This window comes from Melitaea cinxia, chromosome 6 (assembly GCF_905220565.1).
Source record: "Melitaea cinxia chromosome 6, ilMelCinx1.1, whole genome shotgun sequence".
NCBI classification, from domain to species: domain Eukaryota; kingdom Metazoa; phylum Arthropoda; class Insecta; order Lepidoptera; family Nymphalidae; genus Melitaea; species Melitaea cinxia.
Genome location: NC_059399.1, coordinates 9,707,826 through 9,726,950, shown reverse-complemented (window position 1 = coordinate 9,726,950; position 19,125 = coordinate 9,707,826). Strand labels below are relative to the sequence as shown.

The 19,125-nt window shown below is 32.2% G+C and overlaps 2 protein-coding genes across 2 annotated transcripts; both read right to left on the bottom strand.

The window, feature by feature from the left end:
* Nucleotides 1–195: 195 nt before the first annotated feature.
* LOC123654631 (endocuticle structural glycoprotein SgAbd-5-like) lies at nt 196–8,545 on the bottom strand. Its single transcript, XM_045590526.1, has 3 exons — nt 8,494–8,545; nt 2,353–2,477; nt 196–499 (listed from the first exon to the last, which is right to left on the bottom strand). Exons 1-3 carry the CDS (start codon nt 8,500–8,502, stop codon nt 274–276), a joined length of 360 nt encoding a protein of 119 aa, XP_045446482.1. The 5' UTR covers nt 8,503–8,545; the 3' UTR covers nt 196–273.
* Nucleotides 8,546–10,305: 1,760 nt separating this feature from the next.
* Nucleotides 10,306–18,658, bottom strand: LOC123654709. The gene is made up of 6 exons (XM_045590595.1): nt 18,654–18,658; nt 18,514–18,595; nt 18,038–18,145; nt 17,538–17,623; nt 10,735–10,848; nt 10,306–10,644 (listed from the first exon to the last, which is right to left on the bottom strand). Exons 1-6 carry the CDS (start codon nt 18,656–18,658, stop codon nt 10,419–10,421), a joined length of 621 nt encoding a protein of 206 aa, XP_045446551.1. The 3' UTR covers nt 10,306–10,418.
* Nucleotides 18,659–19,125: the final 467 nt, after the last annotated feature.

The window sequence follows — 19,125 nt, the reverse complement described above, 5'->3', positions numbered from 1 at the left end:
GTTTAACGTGACAACGTCATAACAAAACATCTCCTCTGACGTACAGACCAATCCATTACATATTCCATATACTATCACTACGCGTAACGGGACAATGAGTGCGTAACGCAATAAGTCACTCTTTTTGTGTATGGCTCCGGCGTTCATCGATTTATTAGACGTTGTCACGTCAATAAAGTCAAAAAAATACTTATATGCATCATATCTGTTTTTATTTCAAATAAAACAATTTCTAAACTATGACAAAGACTAGGCATTTTTATGTAGATTTATTTAACCAAGAAGGCTAGCAACAACCGCTGGAGGGATAGCGCCACCAGGTCCTTCCTCAATTTCTGGTTGGTAACCTTTTTCATCGGCGACATAGACGACGCGGTATGTTATACCATCCGGACCGACCCAGGTATAGGAACCTTTGACAGTAATGTATTCGTCTTTAGTACCCGCATTCCTTAACTCTCCTTGCTGTACTTGTGCCTGGCCGTCGGTTTGTTCATATCTGTAAAAATAGCGTAACACTATGTACAGTTCATTCGAATGTATCTAATTGATCATGTAATTTCTAAGTACGTCTACAATATATTATCTATAGTAATTGGATTATGGAGATTAGATGGTAAAAAGAAAAAAAAAAAAATAGGATGTATGTCTTTTCAGCGGTAGGGAGTATTAATAGTATAACTATGCGCCCTACGTGTTTCTCATAAGAAACGAAGAGTCTGGTAAAGCATAATAATTTGATGTGCTCGAGTTTTTCGAACAATCAACTTTTTTCTAACTTGATCAATATAGGTTTCCAACCTTTTATGGACTCTCTTACAAAAAAAAAAACAAATTCCAACGCTCCCTTCATATTATATTCAATTATACCAATTTTACTTGTCTATCTATTAAATTATCTATTAATAATCACAAATTAAAAATTCTCTCTCTCTGACAACGTTGAGGTCGATGGTCGTAATTATTAATTATTTCATCATCATCATCATCATTTCAGCCTATCACAGTCCACTGTTGGACACCACAAGTTCACGTCGAAAATAGCGCGAACTCATGTGTTTTACCCATAGTCACCACGCTGGGCAGGCGGGTTGGTGACCGCGTTTGGCTATATTCTTCACTACCGTAGCCACATAATTATTTAAAAATACTAAAATATGTTATAATAAAAACAATTAAATCAGATACTGGCTAACACAATTTTTGCTTTTGTTAACCGACTTCCAAAAAAGGAGGAGGTTCTCAATTCGACTGTTTTTTTTTTTTTATGTATGTTACTTCAGAACTTTTGACTGGGTGGAGCGATTTCGACAAATTTTCTTTTGATCGAAAAGTGGTGTGTGTCATTTGGTCCCATGTAAATTTATTTTGAGATTTAATTACTACTTTTCGAGTTATATCTAATAATGCGTTTTTACTTGACGCTTTTTTCATCCATCTACGTTGTATTATACCGCATAACTTTCTACTGGATGTACCGATTTTGATAATTATTTTTTTGTTGGAAAGGGGATATCCATAGTTTGGTACCATGATAAAGAAACTAGGATCTAATGATGAGATCCCAGAGAAATCGAGGGGAACTCTCGAAAATCCAAAATAACTTTTTACTGGGTGTACTGTTTTTGATAATTTTTAATTTAATCGAAAGATGATATTTATCATGTGGTCACATATAAATTTTATCGAGATCTGATAACTACTTTTTGAGTAATCTTAGTTACTTGACTATTTTTTCGTCGATCTACGTTGTATTACTCGTCGATGTAATTGAAGTCGGTTTTTTTTCGTTTGCGAGCAAACACAATTATTGCACTATGTATTAAAAAAACACACACAATATAATAAATTGTAAATTGATAGCGAGTTGGACAGATCTTACGTGTGTGTAAAAAGGTTTTAGACAAGTTTAAATAAAATATTTGTCCCCATACTTTGTGATTTAGGCTTAGGCATTAGTTATAGTAACAGGCTGTTGTGTTAATTTGCTTTGACTCCTACTCATAGCAAATATTTGTATAGATAATACAGATGATGTCTGTCGAGATGTATGCATTCTTGTTTTATACTGTGTTATTCCTATTGTTTTACGACGACTTTAACTGGTCTCAAAATGTCGTAATTATTGTTTTATATTTTTATGCAGATAAATAAACGCCTCATAACTACCAATACTTCGTTGTGTCTATTACTAGACTCCCTACACAGATTTTTTATCAAACGGAGGTATTTGAATGTAAGAGTTTTAATAATTAATATATAAATAATTCGCTTCAGCCTGTAATATCCCACTGATAGGCCTCTCCCTATAAATATATTAATATTAGAGAAACGTAATAATTTAATACTCACACCCAGTTGTATGTACCAAAACCATCAGAGTCGTATTCGGAACGCAGGATCTGAACATCTTGTGGGTAATTAACTTTCGGAGGAGGTGCTGCCCCAGCTAGTACGACGAGACACAACAATATTAACTGGAATACAAGAACAGTAATTAAGTTTCAACAATTTTTTGTGGATATTATATAATGGATATAATAACTAGGTTGGTATAAATACTATAGTAAACATTTTATTTTTTATTTTATCAACGTGTAAATATTGGTAGGAAAACAAAAAAGATTTTGCCGGGCCGAAACTGTCCGAAATACATTTTTAATAACAGGTGATAAAGATCTAGCAAGATACATCATTGCGCCTCTAGGAACTCCTTTAACAAGCGGGATATTTTGGTGACATTTAGAAATAAAATTTTCAAATGGTACCTAATTATTACCACTGGTTACGGTTGATGAAGTATCGAAGAGAATAAAAACGAGAGTAGAATGCTGATATTTTTTCTTTTGTAATATAATAATATAAAAGGTGTGCTATTGATATATTTAATCTCTTTAGAGAATTAGTGCATGAGGTAAAAAATAGTTTATATTTTTAACAGAGCTTTTATTTAAATCACTTCAGCATATCGCAGTCCACTGCTGGACATAGGCCTATATCCCCAAGTTCGCGCCAAAAATGGTGCGAACTCATGTGTTTTACCCATAGTCACCACGCTGGGCACGCGGGTTGTTGACCGCAGGGCTGGCTTTATCGCACCGAAGATGCTGCTGCCCATCTTTGGTCTGTGTATTTAAAGGCCAGCAGTTGGATGGCTATCGCGCCATCGGTCGGCTTTTTAAGTTTCAACATGGTAGTGGAACTGTGTTATCCCTTACTCGCCTCTTACGACACCCACGGTATGAGAGGGGGTGGCTTTATTTTTTACTGCCGTAACCACTCAGCATATATAGCTATAATTGTTTAAATAATTGTTTTTTAGTTAATCCCTAAAAGAGACTTAGACTTACGAGGTTCGTCCGGTGCATTGAGTTAAGCGGTCGTACTTCGCGTGGTTGTATCATGGGTAGGTACTAAGCAAACCCCAAAATACTAGGTACCAATTTGCCTTCATTTTTTAGATATATAGCCTCTTACAATTTAGTTACGGTTTACGTTAGCTTACGTAATTTGACCGCAAAAGTAACAAGGCGACTAGTCCCCTAGAGATCTATCTGTGCAACTCTGGATCGATTCTCCGTTTTCTTCACTTTATTACTTTTTTATTTTTACTTTTCTTTTTAATTATTGTTCAAATTCGTGAAACATAACACCAATTTAATTCTAGAATCTATATATTATACATGAAGCAAAAACTTTGTACCCCTTTTTACGAAAATTACGTAGACGCAAGATTATGAAACTTCGCACATATTATAGTTTATATAGGGAAAGAGGGCAGAATGCTAATATTTTCTTAAAATTATGCATAAAAATACTTCAAATCAATAATAATAATAATAAAAAAACATTACACACATTACCATCAATTTGACACACACGCATATATATATATATATATATATATATATATATATATATATATATATATATATATATATATATATATATATATATACGCTCTTTTGTTTATTAACATAGAATATAGTATTTGACAACAGAACCTTAATATTGTTCAAAATTATAATTTAAATTAATTAGGGTCGAATTTTTACCACTGGGCGACCACTAGTAGAACAAAATTTACATTTTGTATTACTTATTGAACTAGAATGAAATTTTCTTTCTCAAAACTTGCAATTGTTTTTATTTTTATTAACTGTAACTGAAACTAGTTTTTATTGTTATTGTTTTGCTTTTTTGATACATTAGATTTTTTAATATTCACGAATATATTGTGTCTGTGAGTATTTATAAGAACGGATACAGCTCAAGCTCAAAGATCCGATCTTTGCGAGTGGAGAGCCTCACGGGCACGCGTATTCCTGCAGGAAGAAACCGAACCTTATACCTGGTCTTTACGCAAGAGGAGAAGATGTTGCTGACTGACCAGGGATACGGATCCGGGAGGGATCGCGCGTCTTAACCATCCACGAGGCGCAGGGCCAGACCTATGAGGACGTCATTGTCCTCCAGACGAAGACAAGGAGGCTCAAGATCCACGACAGCGTTTCGCACGCTGTAGTCGCGGTGACTAGACACACCAACACCTGTGTCTATTACACCGACGACCGTGACGACGCAATTGGTCGCTTTGTGGCGAGGGCAGCGGAGACCACGGATAAGAAAATACTCGAGCACAGTCTCAAGATGGCGATTCATCATAGAGATGCCGCCATCACTGAGAATGTGCTCGATATGTTGAAAAATGTTGGCGTGTGAAAATATTGATTGAATGAATAAATAGTGTGTATATAAACATAAATGACGCCGCGTTGGCGCAACGGTTACAGCCATGGATTGTATCTGTTGCGCTGGCGGTTGCGGGTTCGATCCCCGCACATGACAAACATTTGTATTGGCCATACAGGTGTTTGCCGTGGTCTGGGTGTTTGTGCAGTCCTAGTAGGTCTCCCCACCGTGCCTCGGAGAGCACGTTAAGCCGTCGGTCCCGGTTGTTATCATGTACACCTGATAGCGATCGTTACTCATAGTAGGGAATATATCCGCCAACCCGCATTGGAGCAGCGTGGTGGATTAAGCTCTGATCCTTCTCCTACGTGGGGAAAGAGGCCTATGCCCAGTAGTGGGAAATTACAGGCTGAGGCGTATGAACATAAATACTAAGTACTAAATTAAATAGGATTAATTATATAATATTAAAAAAATGTATATATATATATATATATTTATAAATATATATAGTGATAAATATATAAGAATATATAAAAAAAAATGAAAAAAAAAGTCTTACTAACAGTAACCTAGGTTAAGTGTATATTGTAAGTAGACTGATAGGCCATAAGTGTGTATATAAGGTAACTAGGAAATAAGTGTACATATATGATAACTAGCATGTAAGTGTAAATATAAACTTAGATAATAATAGTCATTACAGCCTATACAGTCCACTGCTGGACATAGGCCTCCACAAGTTTACGCCAAAAATAACGTGAACTCATGTGACTCAATAGATAATAATAGTAACAGTATGTAAACAAAATTTAAAGAAATGTATACAGCTTCTACCCCTGGATCACTGTAAGATGAAAAAAAATAAATAAATAAATAATAATAATAAATATATAATATAAGTAATTTTAGTTAGCGTAACTTAAAATTTTTGGTCGGTGGACTCACGTATGATTTAGAGATACTAAGCTTAGTTTAGTAAGTCAATTAGTCCTCTAAATGTAAAGTTGCATGTGTAAGTACCAAGTTATCGATATTAACAAACAAATAATTGGAATAACAAAAGCACGGGCATTATAAGCCTGTGGATATATATTTTTATAAAAAAAAAAAAAATTATGTCAGGTAATATGCATAATATTAACAATCGAAACATGTCGATCGATGTCATCGATTGTCACCATATTTGTTTCAATGAATTCCGCTACACTATGAATTATATTAATTTTATACTTAATTATATAAATTAAAATTACCAAAAATGAATTTGAAGTTAACAGAGTCACAGTTAATCGAACCAGAGTTTTACGTAAATACCTCGTATAGATTAGTCGCATTGTTGTGTCGGCGGTCAAATTAAGGGTTCGTAAGCTAAGTAAGCGGATGGCTACATTTTGAGAGGTTATCGCCGAGTTGCACGAAACAAAATTGAAATTTAAGTAGAGATTAAACTAATTTAATCACAAGAATTTCATACAATTCTTGCGATTAAATTAGTTTAATCACTACTTAAATTTTAATTTCTTTTCGTGCAACTCGGCGTATATCTCGAAAACTAAGTCGAGTTGGATCCTAGTATCTTAATATATCGCCAGTAAATAATCCGTTCCCTGCGCGTGGAAAGCTTCACGGGCGCGCAAATCTCTGCAAAACAGAACTGGACCCTATACCTGGTCTTCACGCAGGAAGAGAAGAAGTTGCTGGTGGACCGGGGATACGGGAAAGGGGAGGGGTCGCGTGTCTTGACTATCCACGAGGCGCAGGGCCAGACGAGTGAGAGTGTCATCGTCATCCAGACGAGGAGTGGGAGGCTGCGAATACATGACAGCGTTTCGCACGCGATAGTCGCGGTGACTAGACACACCAAGGCCTGTGTCTACTACACCGACTACAGAGATGACGCGATCTGTCGTTTCGTCGGGAGGGCGGCGGAGGCTACGGAAAAAGACATCCTCGAGCATAGTCTCAAGATGGCGATTCATAATAGAGACACCGCCGTCGTTGAGAGTATTCTCGAGATGTCAAAATAAAATTCGAATAGGTTGCTTTGCTTGGGAGGAGTAAGTTTGGTAGTAATATAGACAATATTAAAAAATATATTTCTAAGAAAACGATTATTACGCATGTAAATAATGTAAGATTTAGCTAGATATAAGTATAGTATTATAAGGAAATAATAATAATACAAAAAAAAAAAAAAAAAAAAAAAATGTTGTACCATAGATTAGATTAAGAACCGGTCGGTGGACTCACGTCTCTTTTGGAGACATTAAAAACAAACATAGTCTGACTTGAACAGCGATGTTGTTGACTAACGCCTACCTTGAAATAGAGAAAAAAATAAAAATAAAAATTTGCATGTATTAGAGTAAAAAAGGACATGGGTTCATAAGCCCGTGGATGTATAAGACTTGTTAAAAAAAAAAAAAAAAAAAATATATCGCCAGTCGGTAAATATTTTATTATTTTTGAACCAATAATAACTACGATTTACCATGGTATATCTATATTTCTCTCTTTGAGTCTACAGAACATTGTGCAGAGAAATGACAGCTAATTAATTCATACATTTATTTCATAAAAAAACAAATAGTATATATTAGTAGGAGATGCTAAATATTAAGACACTGACTGAAATTACGTAATTTAAATTAATATTTTAATAATTAATAAAAAAAAATGTAACTATTGTTATTATTTATAGTCTTAGTTTTTTCTTTTTCTTAATTTATTTCTAATTGATAATTGTCGCAAGAAATTTTGTTTCCAGCCATCTATCTATTAAACTACCAATATTACATTTTGTATGTTTGTGTTTAGTAACCTAGCTTTTAAAATACCTATGTTAAATTTTCAGTAAATAATTCTGTTTAGTTTATTAACGGTACGGTAGTACGTAAAATTAATAAATTACAAATTTAAACAATTTTAAAATAATAGACTGCTTAATTTTTTTCAATTCGCGAGAATCAGTCGTGTCACAGCTTAAAAAATAAAGCTTTAAACATTTTAACTTTGCAATCGTAACATTCAATTTAGATAATCGATACATCTTTGAATGGATTAATTAAAGTATATTTTTAACCGACTTCAGAAAAGGTGAAGGTTACTCAATTCGACCGTATAGATATATAATGTATGTCCGGGGATAAATTCGTCGTTTATGAACCGATTTTGATAATTATTTTTTTGTTGGAAACGAGATATCCCAAGGGTGGCATCATGATAAGAAAACCAGAATCTGATGATGGAATTGCAGAAAAATCGAGGGAAATCCTCGAAAATTGTAGTAACGACTAGTGCGTTTGTTAATTTTTTTGCGTCTACTTAGGTACCTGTCGATGTACTTGACGTCGGATTTTTTTCGTTTGCGAGAAAACACAATTATAAATAAATAAATTAGAGCAACAACAATAAATTTGAATCACTACTGTATTTCAATAACTATACACTTTGTAGTGGAAAAAAAACTTGAAATTTTTTTTTTTGGTTTATAAACCCCAATTAATTACGCCAATAAATCAAAGTCTACGTCTCCAAGATGTTCGTGAATATTATGTTCGTACACATTAAGGACGATATAAATTATATTTACAGTACTAAGATTTATATATTACACAAGGATTTTTTAAATGATTTCACAATTTATACTGTTGATTTTACAAAAAGTAAATGTAATTTTAATCTAATTTTTTTGGGGTATGCAAAAATCGGTTTTGTCACTCTTCGGTTACACTTATCACTTAACCTTTGTTTTACAACACATTTAAGAGATCACATTTAAAATTAAAGAATACTTACCAGCTTCATATTTGTTAGATAATCTCGCGACGGTACAGTTTGTATGATTGTGATCCATTAGTTTCTGTCTCATCTTTTTATATTTGTGTCAGAGTATCTATACATATATAAATAAAGGTTTAAAAACATATCAATATGTAAATAATAAATGTTTGTGAAGGTAAACAGCTTTTAAAGAACACGTAAAAAAAATATAATGTCAAATTTAAGTTTTACACGCCCGCGCAACCTAACCCAACTAGACGCCTGCTTTGTCATAAAAGCAAAAAAAAAACGCTACTATTGTGGTTGAAGAGTTTGCCAATTCTTGGAATAGTCAGTAAACTTTGGTAATTTTATAGTGCTTATTTATGAATATTGATTTAAATTCCGGATTCCATTCAAGGATTCTGCTACTATAATTTATAATTTCTAGAATGCTTAAAAAATGAGAAAAACGTGTAATGGTATAAGTATAAAATAATTGTTAGGTATTATTTTTACAAAGTTATTATATATAATTTATTACGCTTCATCCTATAATATCTCACTGCTGGGCATAGGCCTCTTTCCCCAGGTAAGAGAAGGATCAGAGCTTAATCCTCCACGCTGCTCCGATTCGGGTTGGATAAAAAAAAAAATTACAAATTATTTTTTATGCCGAAAAATTTGTCCAGTATCATGAAAATTTGTAACGTACAGAATGTTTGCAAGAGTTACTTGATATTATATCCTTCTTACTACTACTTTTAAAGTACTTGTGTTCAACAACTATTTATTTTATGCACACTTCCAGGGAAATCTCTTATTAGGGAATCAATTATTTGGGTACTATTTATGTAATTGTCAAGTAAAACGTTGTTCACCTATCACTTTCCTATTCCGCCGTTAATATATTTTAGAATATTGTGCTTTTGAACTATATTTATATAACATTAAATGTTATGTTAACGATCGGAACTGACAGCTTTACATGTTAAGAACCCAGGATGAATGACCAGAACATTTGTACAAATAAAATTTTCATTTCGAACGAGGATCGAATCCGTGACAGCTAGTGTTTAGTCGCATTCACGAACTAATACACCAGGAATTTTCTCGTAAAGTATGAATAAATATGGTAAAATTGAAAGGGTAATTTATCAATCAAATCCTAAAGTGCTTCAATATAATGTGCCTATATATATATATATGTGTATATATATGTGCCTGTGTATATATTGCCTTAATAATACTTACGTAGATCAAAAAGTAAAATAACTTATTTTTTTTAGGTTTCACACTAATTAAGTATGAGTATAGCTTGCGACAAGCTTTCATATAATATAAACTAGATGTGCCCGCGACTACATTCGTGTGGAATTTAACAAAAAAGTTATTGTTCAGTTCACAGAGTTACAAAATAAATCAATTCCTAAAATAAAAGTAGCCTAAGTTACTCCTTATTAAATCAGCTATCTGCCAGTGAATGTCACGTCCAAATCGGTCTAGCCGTTTCAGGGGTTAGACGAAACAAAGACAGACAGAAACAGACAGACAGTCAGACCAACAGACAAATATTGTAGAAAATGTTTTTTTCGGTATATTTACCATGTATACAAATATTATTTTAGTATAATATGAGTGGTATTTTTAATATTACAAACAGATACTCCAATTTTATTTATTACTAGAGATTATTAGGTCTATGCTGATAACACTTTACTTGTAAAATATTTATATGAAATTTGGCAAATGTTGTATCTGTATACTATTTATATTTAGTAATTATATTCTCGTTTATTCGAACTGATTTAATATAGGGGTTTTATGTAGGGTTAATTAAAAAATATCTAAATAATATTGACTATATTAACATTAGTCTAAGAAACAGTACATAAATGTTATATACAGTTCATGAGTATTGAGCTATTTACAATCTATGTTTTTAACATAAATTTAGATATTTAGCCGAGTAGGGACGCTACTACAGCAGGAGGTATAGCGCCGCCTGGTCCTTGTTCTATTTGGGGCTGGAATCCGTTTTCATCAGCAATGTAAGTTACTGTGTACAAAACACCGTCATCAGCGACCCAAGAATATTTTCCTTGAACCGTAATAGCTTCGTTTTCAGTTCCTTGGTTCTTTAATTGCCCTGCTTCTTCGTGTTTACTACCATCAGATAACTCCCATCTAAAAAAAAAAAAAAAACAAAAAGTTCGTAATCGAGTCAAGTATGTATATGTCAGATATGTATTCACATTTCTTTTTAACGTTGCTTACGCGAAACTGTAAGCACCGAGGCCGTCGTTATTGGTATCGTAACGTAAGATTTGAACATCTTGAGGATTTTGCGGTGCAGCACACACAGCAGCTGCTAGAGCGAGTACAACGAACTGAAAGAACATTTTAGTATAAATAACCAAAACTTATTTATCGTAACACTTAACTATTAGTCACTTCACTTTTTACTAACCAATTTCATTTTTTTATTGTTTTATCATCAACCGTCTACTTCAAAGTATGGTGGATGTGTGGGATGATTACGTATCTAACAGGCCCTCTTATATATGTAAGTATTTCTTCTATTACCAGATTGCAACACGACGTTTCGGCCGTTGCTGTGCCTGCCTCTTATTATAGGCGAAGCAAAACACAGCATCTATAATCTTTGTACTTATAGTAGTTGGTACATAGTTTGTACATCTTACTATGCCGATGCATAGATGCCTCCGTATATGATTTAGTAAACAACTAATATGACCTATGTCTTTTAAGTAATTATGGAACTATAAATGTCAATGTTAATAGTCATTGCATAAACAAATTTATATTTTTTAACAAATGCCTTTATAAAGGCTCTTACAGTATAATCATTTGTTTTATGCGATGTTATTATATTTGGCCAATAAATATTGTAAAGTTTTTTAATTAATGTTCAAACCTTGTGTGATTGTTGCTATGTATGGTATCGTGTAACAAACAGAGTTTGACCCAGCTTTGAGGCGGAAGATGTTTCATTATAAAGTCGTCCGTTAATTAGTAGGTTCTATGATAGATGGTCGTGAATATAATTAATGTAAATTGGAGCGAAGCCGAAAGAACATAAATACATAATGATGTATTTAAAATTATAATCTTTCCGACTTAATTTTTTGCTCACATTGTACATTAATTACTTAATCATAATAAAGTTTTAACACATGTCATTTTTACCTACGATTAACTTTTAATTGCATTTATTAACATACATATACTCTCATTGGGCTCTGCATTGTAAAATCTACAACTTAATTAATATACCTGTTAACGAGAATACAAAATAGTACCTAGTCTCTTTTAAGTTGCTAACTAAATCGGTGTTATGTAACTGACATTACGATTTATGACTGGCCCTTATGGTTACTTACTTTACTTTTGTTTTAAATTCATCGTTTAGCTCTTAAAATGACTTTGAATACAAAATTCATTTAATGACGCTCAACTTTTCTATTTGCGTCACAGGAATAATGTTACAAATTTCATCAAAATTTAAGTGTCACAATTCAGTACAGAATTCGCCTATAACAAGCACACAGGTTCGATCCTAGCAGGGTTCTGTTTTTACTTAGCATAAGAATATATCCAAATTAATATAAAAAATGTTAGCGGTACAATAATAAAGAAGAGATGTAGGTATCAACTTTAATCCTATTGGTCAAAAAATATTGTTCTGACTCATAAATTAAAAATCGCACTAATCCTATACCAAAAATTCAAATCCCTGTTTTCAAATTATATTTTTATCTTAAGACATCTTAAGTTATACAGACATTGCTTAAGCAAGTTCAACAGATGTATTATTTTAAGGTTATGAGAACATCAATCAGTACAAGTGTCTTGCACGACCTTTAATCTTCCCAGATACACATGCTATTTAAAGATGATGCATTTTGAATTATATTTTATTATGTTAAAAAGTTCTTATTCAAATGTAAATAAAGACCATGGTACATTGTAAGCGTGTCATACCTATGTTAATAAGTTATTATGCAGCAATTTTATGTTGTTAATCGCGGAAAAGTTCAAGGTTTCTTTTTGCGGTGAATAATTTGTGTCCAATTGATTTCTGATGAGTATTTTGAGGAGCCATCTTGTAAAAATATGGGAAAATGTTTACTTGTGTTATTACAAAATTATTTATGTGGTGTATTAATTATCTCCGTAGGCATAACAAATTGAATTTATCATTTAAATAGATAAACTTTATTAACAATAGATAGTCTTTCTTAATTTAATAATAATTATAGACGGTCACTGTATTTAAGTTTATATTTTAAATTATTAAAAGTTTAAATAAATACTTTATGAATAAATTATTCATACCTATATATACTTGAATTTGATTTTTATTCTCCAAATGTAGCAAATTATTATTTTTTAGTCAGGCTTTAGATATTATTTCCATTTTATACGCTTATTACTCAATGCGAGTGAACAGTGACCTAACAATTGCAATATTTTTTGTTATACTAACTTAACATGAGAAAACTTGAAATTATTACAAATTGTTACAAAATTGACATAAAAATGTAAATATGGAACCCTTCAACACCATATCGTTCGCGTTGGCCGGCCGTGTTATGTCACATATTGTTGAACCCAAGACTTGCGCCTGACCTCCGACCGAGATCGGCGTTGCCTTCCTAAACCTATGATTTTAGGTCAATCTTGTTGTAAATTTCGATATATTCACATCATTATTGGTTGTTTAATTAGCATTTTTCTATATTGTTCAAGGTTATTCTACATGTGTTGACATAGATATAAATAAGAGTGTAATATTTACATATGTATGAATAACTAGACATCCTTTCACCCACGTTAAGACTTGACTTTCGTTAGGCAAAGCGAGTATGGCTGCTGTTTACTTATTTGAGAAATACATATATGTCTTTTAACCTTAGTAATATCATCCTCAATAACAAATATTAACTCAAAACAATTTTTATATTCCCGTTCATGTACCTTGGTATATGTACAAATGATATAAGTTTATAAGTTTATATATATATAGATTGATTGATAGATTTTGTTGATATTAGTTTTAGATCGATACCTATCGCTCTTTTTAGTCCTGCCACACTCATGTTAAAGAGATCAATATCGACCCTCCGGCACGCCGCGTTTAACAAACGACAAGCTCTGATAATATATAAATTCTGCCTATAGATACTAAGGGTTGTAGGAATGCAAAGAACATCATGTTTTTGTAACAGAGCCGATGGTACGCGTAGCCCAAATTTGTTCACCAACTCGGCTACACCCGTCGACCCGTTTGCAATTGTAAATAAAAAGAAAATATCCGCTATATAAATATCCGCTTTTTTTCGCTTTCGGCATTGCCTGAAGTGATGCGGCTGAAATATCATTCAAAAACATATTTATGTTGAAGAACTTTTTTTATGGTTTCTAAACGTGAGATATACATATCATAATTGGAGTTCCACACCTGAGAAGCATATTCAAGGTGACTACGGACAAAACCACTTTACAAAATTTTGATCGTTTTAATGTATTTAAAAGGATTCGATATTATAATAATGAATCCTAGTGCCTTATTAGCCTTACTAACTACGTTTGAAATGTGGGCATCAAATAAAAACTTTGAGTCGAATGTTACCGTAAGATTCCTGATAGCGTTATATTAACTCTAGTTGTTACGATACCAGATAATGTGTGTTGGAAAGTTATTGGGTAAGGATTGTGTGTAAAAACATAGTATTTTAAGATGTTCAGGTCCAGTTTGTTCTTTGTATAGTAAATTCAGAATCGATCCAGATCGCCCCGCAGGCCAATAGTATCCTCATATGAACATATTTTACTAATTTTTTTCACGTCGTCTGCATACATAAGTATTTTTGACGTACGAAAACAGGATATGGCATCGTTTACAAATGTATTAAATAACAAGAACTGTGTTTGTAAATGTGTTCTCGTGAACTATAACAGGTACAAAAATATGGTTGGAACAAAGTTAAATTTGGTGATTCGTGTATATTTTGCGTCCTGTTGGTAGGTATACTATGGATCTTCTCATTAATGTGAGGATCCGTTTGTTACAGCAACAATGGATCCGCCGTTGTTGTTGCCTTATTAGTAATGGGTACGATCAAAATAGATATTCGCTAATATCTGGGTGTTTGTGTTTGTCTTATTACAAGTTTGTCTTATTCCTTACCACGAGTAAACGGCTGCTGCCAGACTTCTGTGATAACAACAACGACTAACTGTATTCCGTGCTTTTTAAGTCATTATAGGGAGACTCACAAAAATATACATCAAGACTAGTAAAATATTTGTACACACTTGCATCACTATCAACCATACAACTGTTGGTTACGGTTGGACTTAAAACTCATTTTTTTTTAATCTAATGCATTTAATTATACTACTGTAGCATACGAACATACTTATAATTATCTAATAAATATTTCCAAATATAAAATAAAGGTTAAGCATTCTTACACTTCTAAATGCTTCTTAAATAATGCTTATTAATTTTTGGTGGCTATATACTGGCATTGATTTATAAAATCAAAGGCTTCATAATATTAATGTAAGATGATTCGTCAAGAGCTGTTAAAACTGTATATAATGGATTTTTAATCTTTAGTAAGTGCTTAAAAATCCTTGAAAACTGTTAGTGATTTAACATACTAATTAGTTTTTATAGATAACTACTTATAAAATGATTGCTAACTGACCTACTATGCACATCATCGTTACAGATATTTGGGTATGTTTATAACATTTTTAATGTTATGTTGTTTTAAATATGTAAATAACTATTTTTTTTAACATATTGGTAGTGGAGGTCAAAAAGCTAAATACGAGGTCAAAAAGTTTAATAATAGACCTATAGGATTGTGAAGAATTTCCTTCACATAATTGTCAGATTTTGGGTCAACACAACGAGAACAAGATGAAGAGTCTGTATAGGGTAATAATCTGATGCACTCGAGTTTATTTAACAACAGATTTTTTTACGAATTTGATGAATCGTTCAACGTTCACGGCATTCCAATAAATGGTTTAAGTATGATTGGCGCTCGAGTCACTCCCAAAATCCCTGATAGGATCCTGGAGGAATCCCCTATCAAAATCACCATTAATCTCGACCACATCGATTAATCTCCTTTGTGTCTCCATCTTCTCCCGTGGTGGTGGGTCCGTAAGAGGCGACTAAGGGGTAACACAGTTCCACTACTACCTTGGAACTTATAAAGCTGACCGATGGCGGGATAGCGGCTTTTATGGTGAAGGAGCTCTATAGTCTTCTTGTGGAGTTATTTTCACAAGCTATTATAACAATTACGTCACAGTATTTTTATATCAATATTATATATATTCACAAGAATATCGATTGTTTTGATACAAATCTTATACTATTAAACGAGCAATTCTTGTATATTCAGATTCTATATATATATACATATATATATATATATATATATATATATATATATAGAGAGAGAGAGAGAGAGAGAGAATCTGAATCCCGGAAACGGCTCCAACGATTTTCATGAAATTTAGTATGCAGGGAATTTCGGGGGAGATAAATAAATCTAATTAGGATTCATTTTTAGAAAATTTCGTTTTATCCCAGTTTTTAGACTATGAAAAATATCTACAATATCGTTAGAATACGAAGGTAAATTTTGCACTTGTCAATAAAGTTGTAATAGCTCAGGTGGGAAATCGGCCGGTCGCGACCGGAGACCACGGTTCAAATCCTCAAATTTTCAGATCGATTATTTCTTTCTTTTTATTTCTTATTGTACTCGTTATTTTTTATTTAAATAGCCACTTCTTATTTTTTATTATTATATCGGTAAAATCGAAAAATATTTTTCATATTTGATTTTAATTATTTTTTATTTTTGATCTTTTATGTTTGTTTATATTTTTATTATTGTCAGTAAAAAAAAATATTCATATTTTATAAATATGTAATTCGTATTTAAATATAATTTCCAAAAAACACAATTTACTAAAAATACTGAGCTAAGCTCGGTCCACCCAGGTACTATTAATAATTGCAACACGACTCCAAATTTCCGACTGAGTAAAGTAAGCGTCTCCTTTCTAGGTTAAAATTCCACAAACGATTTTAAAATCGTCAGAAAATAAATTGAAAGTTTTTATTAAAAGGAATTTAATAGCTAAAACTAAATTTGGTACAAGTGTACCTACCACCAAAAAGTGAAGCTACCACCGATCCGGAATGTAGATTCTGCAGAGAAGAATCGGTAAGAAGCTCCGCAGTTACTCTTTAAAAAAAATAAACTGTGTTTTATACAAAATAACAAAATACAGTGTCACTAAATCCATACATCTTTATCATATATCCCGCACCGAATACAAAGCTTTAACTATTAATTTCTTTTTAATTATCAAAAATTTTATTTATATACTAACTGTGTGAAATTAAAATTATAATTATTGTTGTTTTGTTTTAGTCTAAATTAATGTTATTTGTTAGGATAATGTTAAGACAATTATTATCGTACGACGATTCAGCCTGTATGATTCCAATGCTGGACTAGGCCTCTTTCTCCATGCAGGAGAAGGATTGGAGCTTAATCTAGCACGCTGCTTTACAGCGAGTTGGTGGATATATGAGTAAGAATCGCTATCAGGCTTTTAATATAACAACCGGGAACGACAGCTTAACGTGCTCTTCGAAATGACAAAACCCACAACGGCAAAAATATCCGTCCCGAGCGGGGCTTTAACGTAATTAACCGTTTGACGAGGAATCTTCTAATAAAATCAAATTAAATATTTTTAGTAAAACACTTTTGAAATACGCGATACAACTTTATTAATCAAAAATAAAATTATGAAATTGAATTAGAACATTTAATCTAACGTAAAATTTTATAAAAAAGCGGTGTTTTATAAATAAAAAAACTACACTTTTTTCTTAAATAACGTTTTTGCTTGTAGATTTACATCGGAACTTGCAATTTATTTTTTAAAAAGAAGCGACAACCCTATCAAGCTCATCTTCATTAAAGCACAATAGCATGAAACAGTATATTCTACGTCTGTCAGTATAACTTGTAAGATCTGACGCCATGTATTGTTCTTCATCAGGTGAAAATTGATTTGTGTCTATCATACATACCTGTAATACAAATATGAAATAGTAAACACTATTTTTTTATCACTGTGTAATAACTATTTTTCTTTGATATCTAGTAATTGTTTAATTTATAATAATTTTGCGCTTTTTTCGTCTAGGAAATCCTTGTTACACAATACTTATTGCAAATTTCGCGTGTCGATATGCATTATGGCTGCATGTCTAAATAGTGGAAGCATACAGTTCATTTCACATAAAGCGAATTTGTGATTAAGGCTCAATTTAGTGCGACCGAACGCAAGACATTTTCTGGGTTTACATGTTCATCTTTGTTATATTTAACGACTTTTGTTGTTTCCAAGTGGCATAGTAAAGTGAACACATAATAGTTGACATGTATATATGATTCGTATAATAAAAACATTACAACTATTTGATAAAAAGCTTAAGACTTACTTTTCTTCCATTTTCATTATTATAACAATCTAATTCTTCGAAATGACTGTTCAACTTAGACTTCGGATATTTAAAATAGTTACTTAATTCAAGATAACGACCTAGATGCTAAAAACAGTTTTAAAATCGCGATTAATGCCTTTAATTTTTAATAATAAAAATTTAGTATTTGTTATATACATGGGTATATATATATATATAGCATAAATACACTCTCGTCTGCTCCTTCGGTAAGCAACTTAATGCTTTTGTACATTACATTTCGATAAATACTTACAAATTATACTTATACATATATAAATACATATATATCACACCCAGACTCGAGAGGAAAATCGATGTCATAATCCGCGGAGTAGAAAGCAGTCAATGCAAACTGCGCCAACGCGCTAATCGTATGTACTGTAATTAATATATATGTAAAATACAAAATATAAAAACAATAATATTTTTATTGTTATAGTTATAAATATTACTTCAGGATCCAAAATGCCACTTTTTCTTATAGTATCCTGAGGAAATTCACTTGGAAATATTCTTCTTAATTCGACGTCTTCGCTAAAATAAATAGGTACATGTATATTATTTGACTAGGCGCATTTGTTTATAAATGTACATCATTCTTACAGAAGTGGGTACTTAGATTTTTGTAACACTTCATTGTTTTCTTTCCTTTCAAGATTTATCAATTATAACGTTGAAATTATTAATGGTACCTTATGTCGGCGACGATATTTTTAAACTTATGTCTGCATTTATAGTAATAAAGTATAGGAAAATCACTCACTATGTATAGATTTCACAATTAATGCACTTTATAAGGCAACAGAAAACCTAAAACAAGTTCAAAAACTATAATATACTAATTTAATAAAGACATTTTAGTTTAGCGAATACTTGTAATAACTTACTAGTTGAATACATAAGTAAAATACTGATTTCAACATTGTTGCTGGAGAATGGACGTTATTCTCCAGTGTACGCACAACATCAAAAGTACGAAACGATAGTTTAAATATTACACTAATTGATTCTCGCGGCTTGACCCGCCTGCGTGCTTGTACACATGTAGGAAATAAATTTGCGTG

Bases quoted from the DNA above. Each gene is read 5' to 3' on its own strand.
- LOC123654631 (XM_045590526.1), bottom strand. The intron at 500-2,352 runs GTGAGTATTAAA...CTATTTTTACAG, and splicing joins TTTGGTACATACAACTGGGT to ATATGAACAAACCGACGGCC.
- LOC123654709 (XM_045590595.1), bottom strand. The intron at 10,849-17,537 runs AATATACTGTTT...AATGTTCTTTCA, and splicing joins AGTTATACTGACAGACGTAG to GTTCGTTGTACTCGCTCTAG. The intron at 10,645-10,734 runs GTAAGCAACGTT...TTTTTTTTTTAG, and splicing joins CTCGGTGCTTACAGTTTCGC to ATGGGAGTTATCTGATGGTA.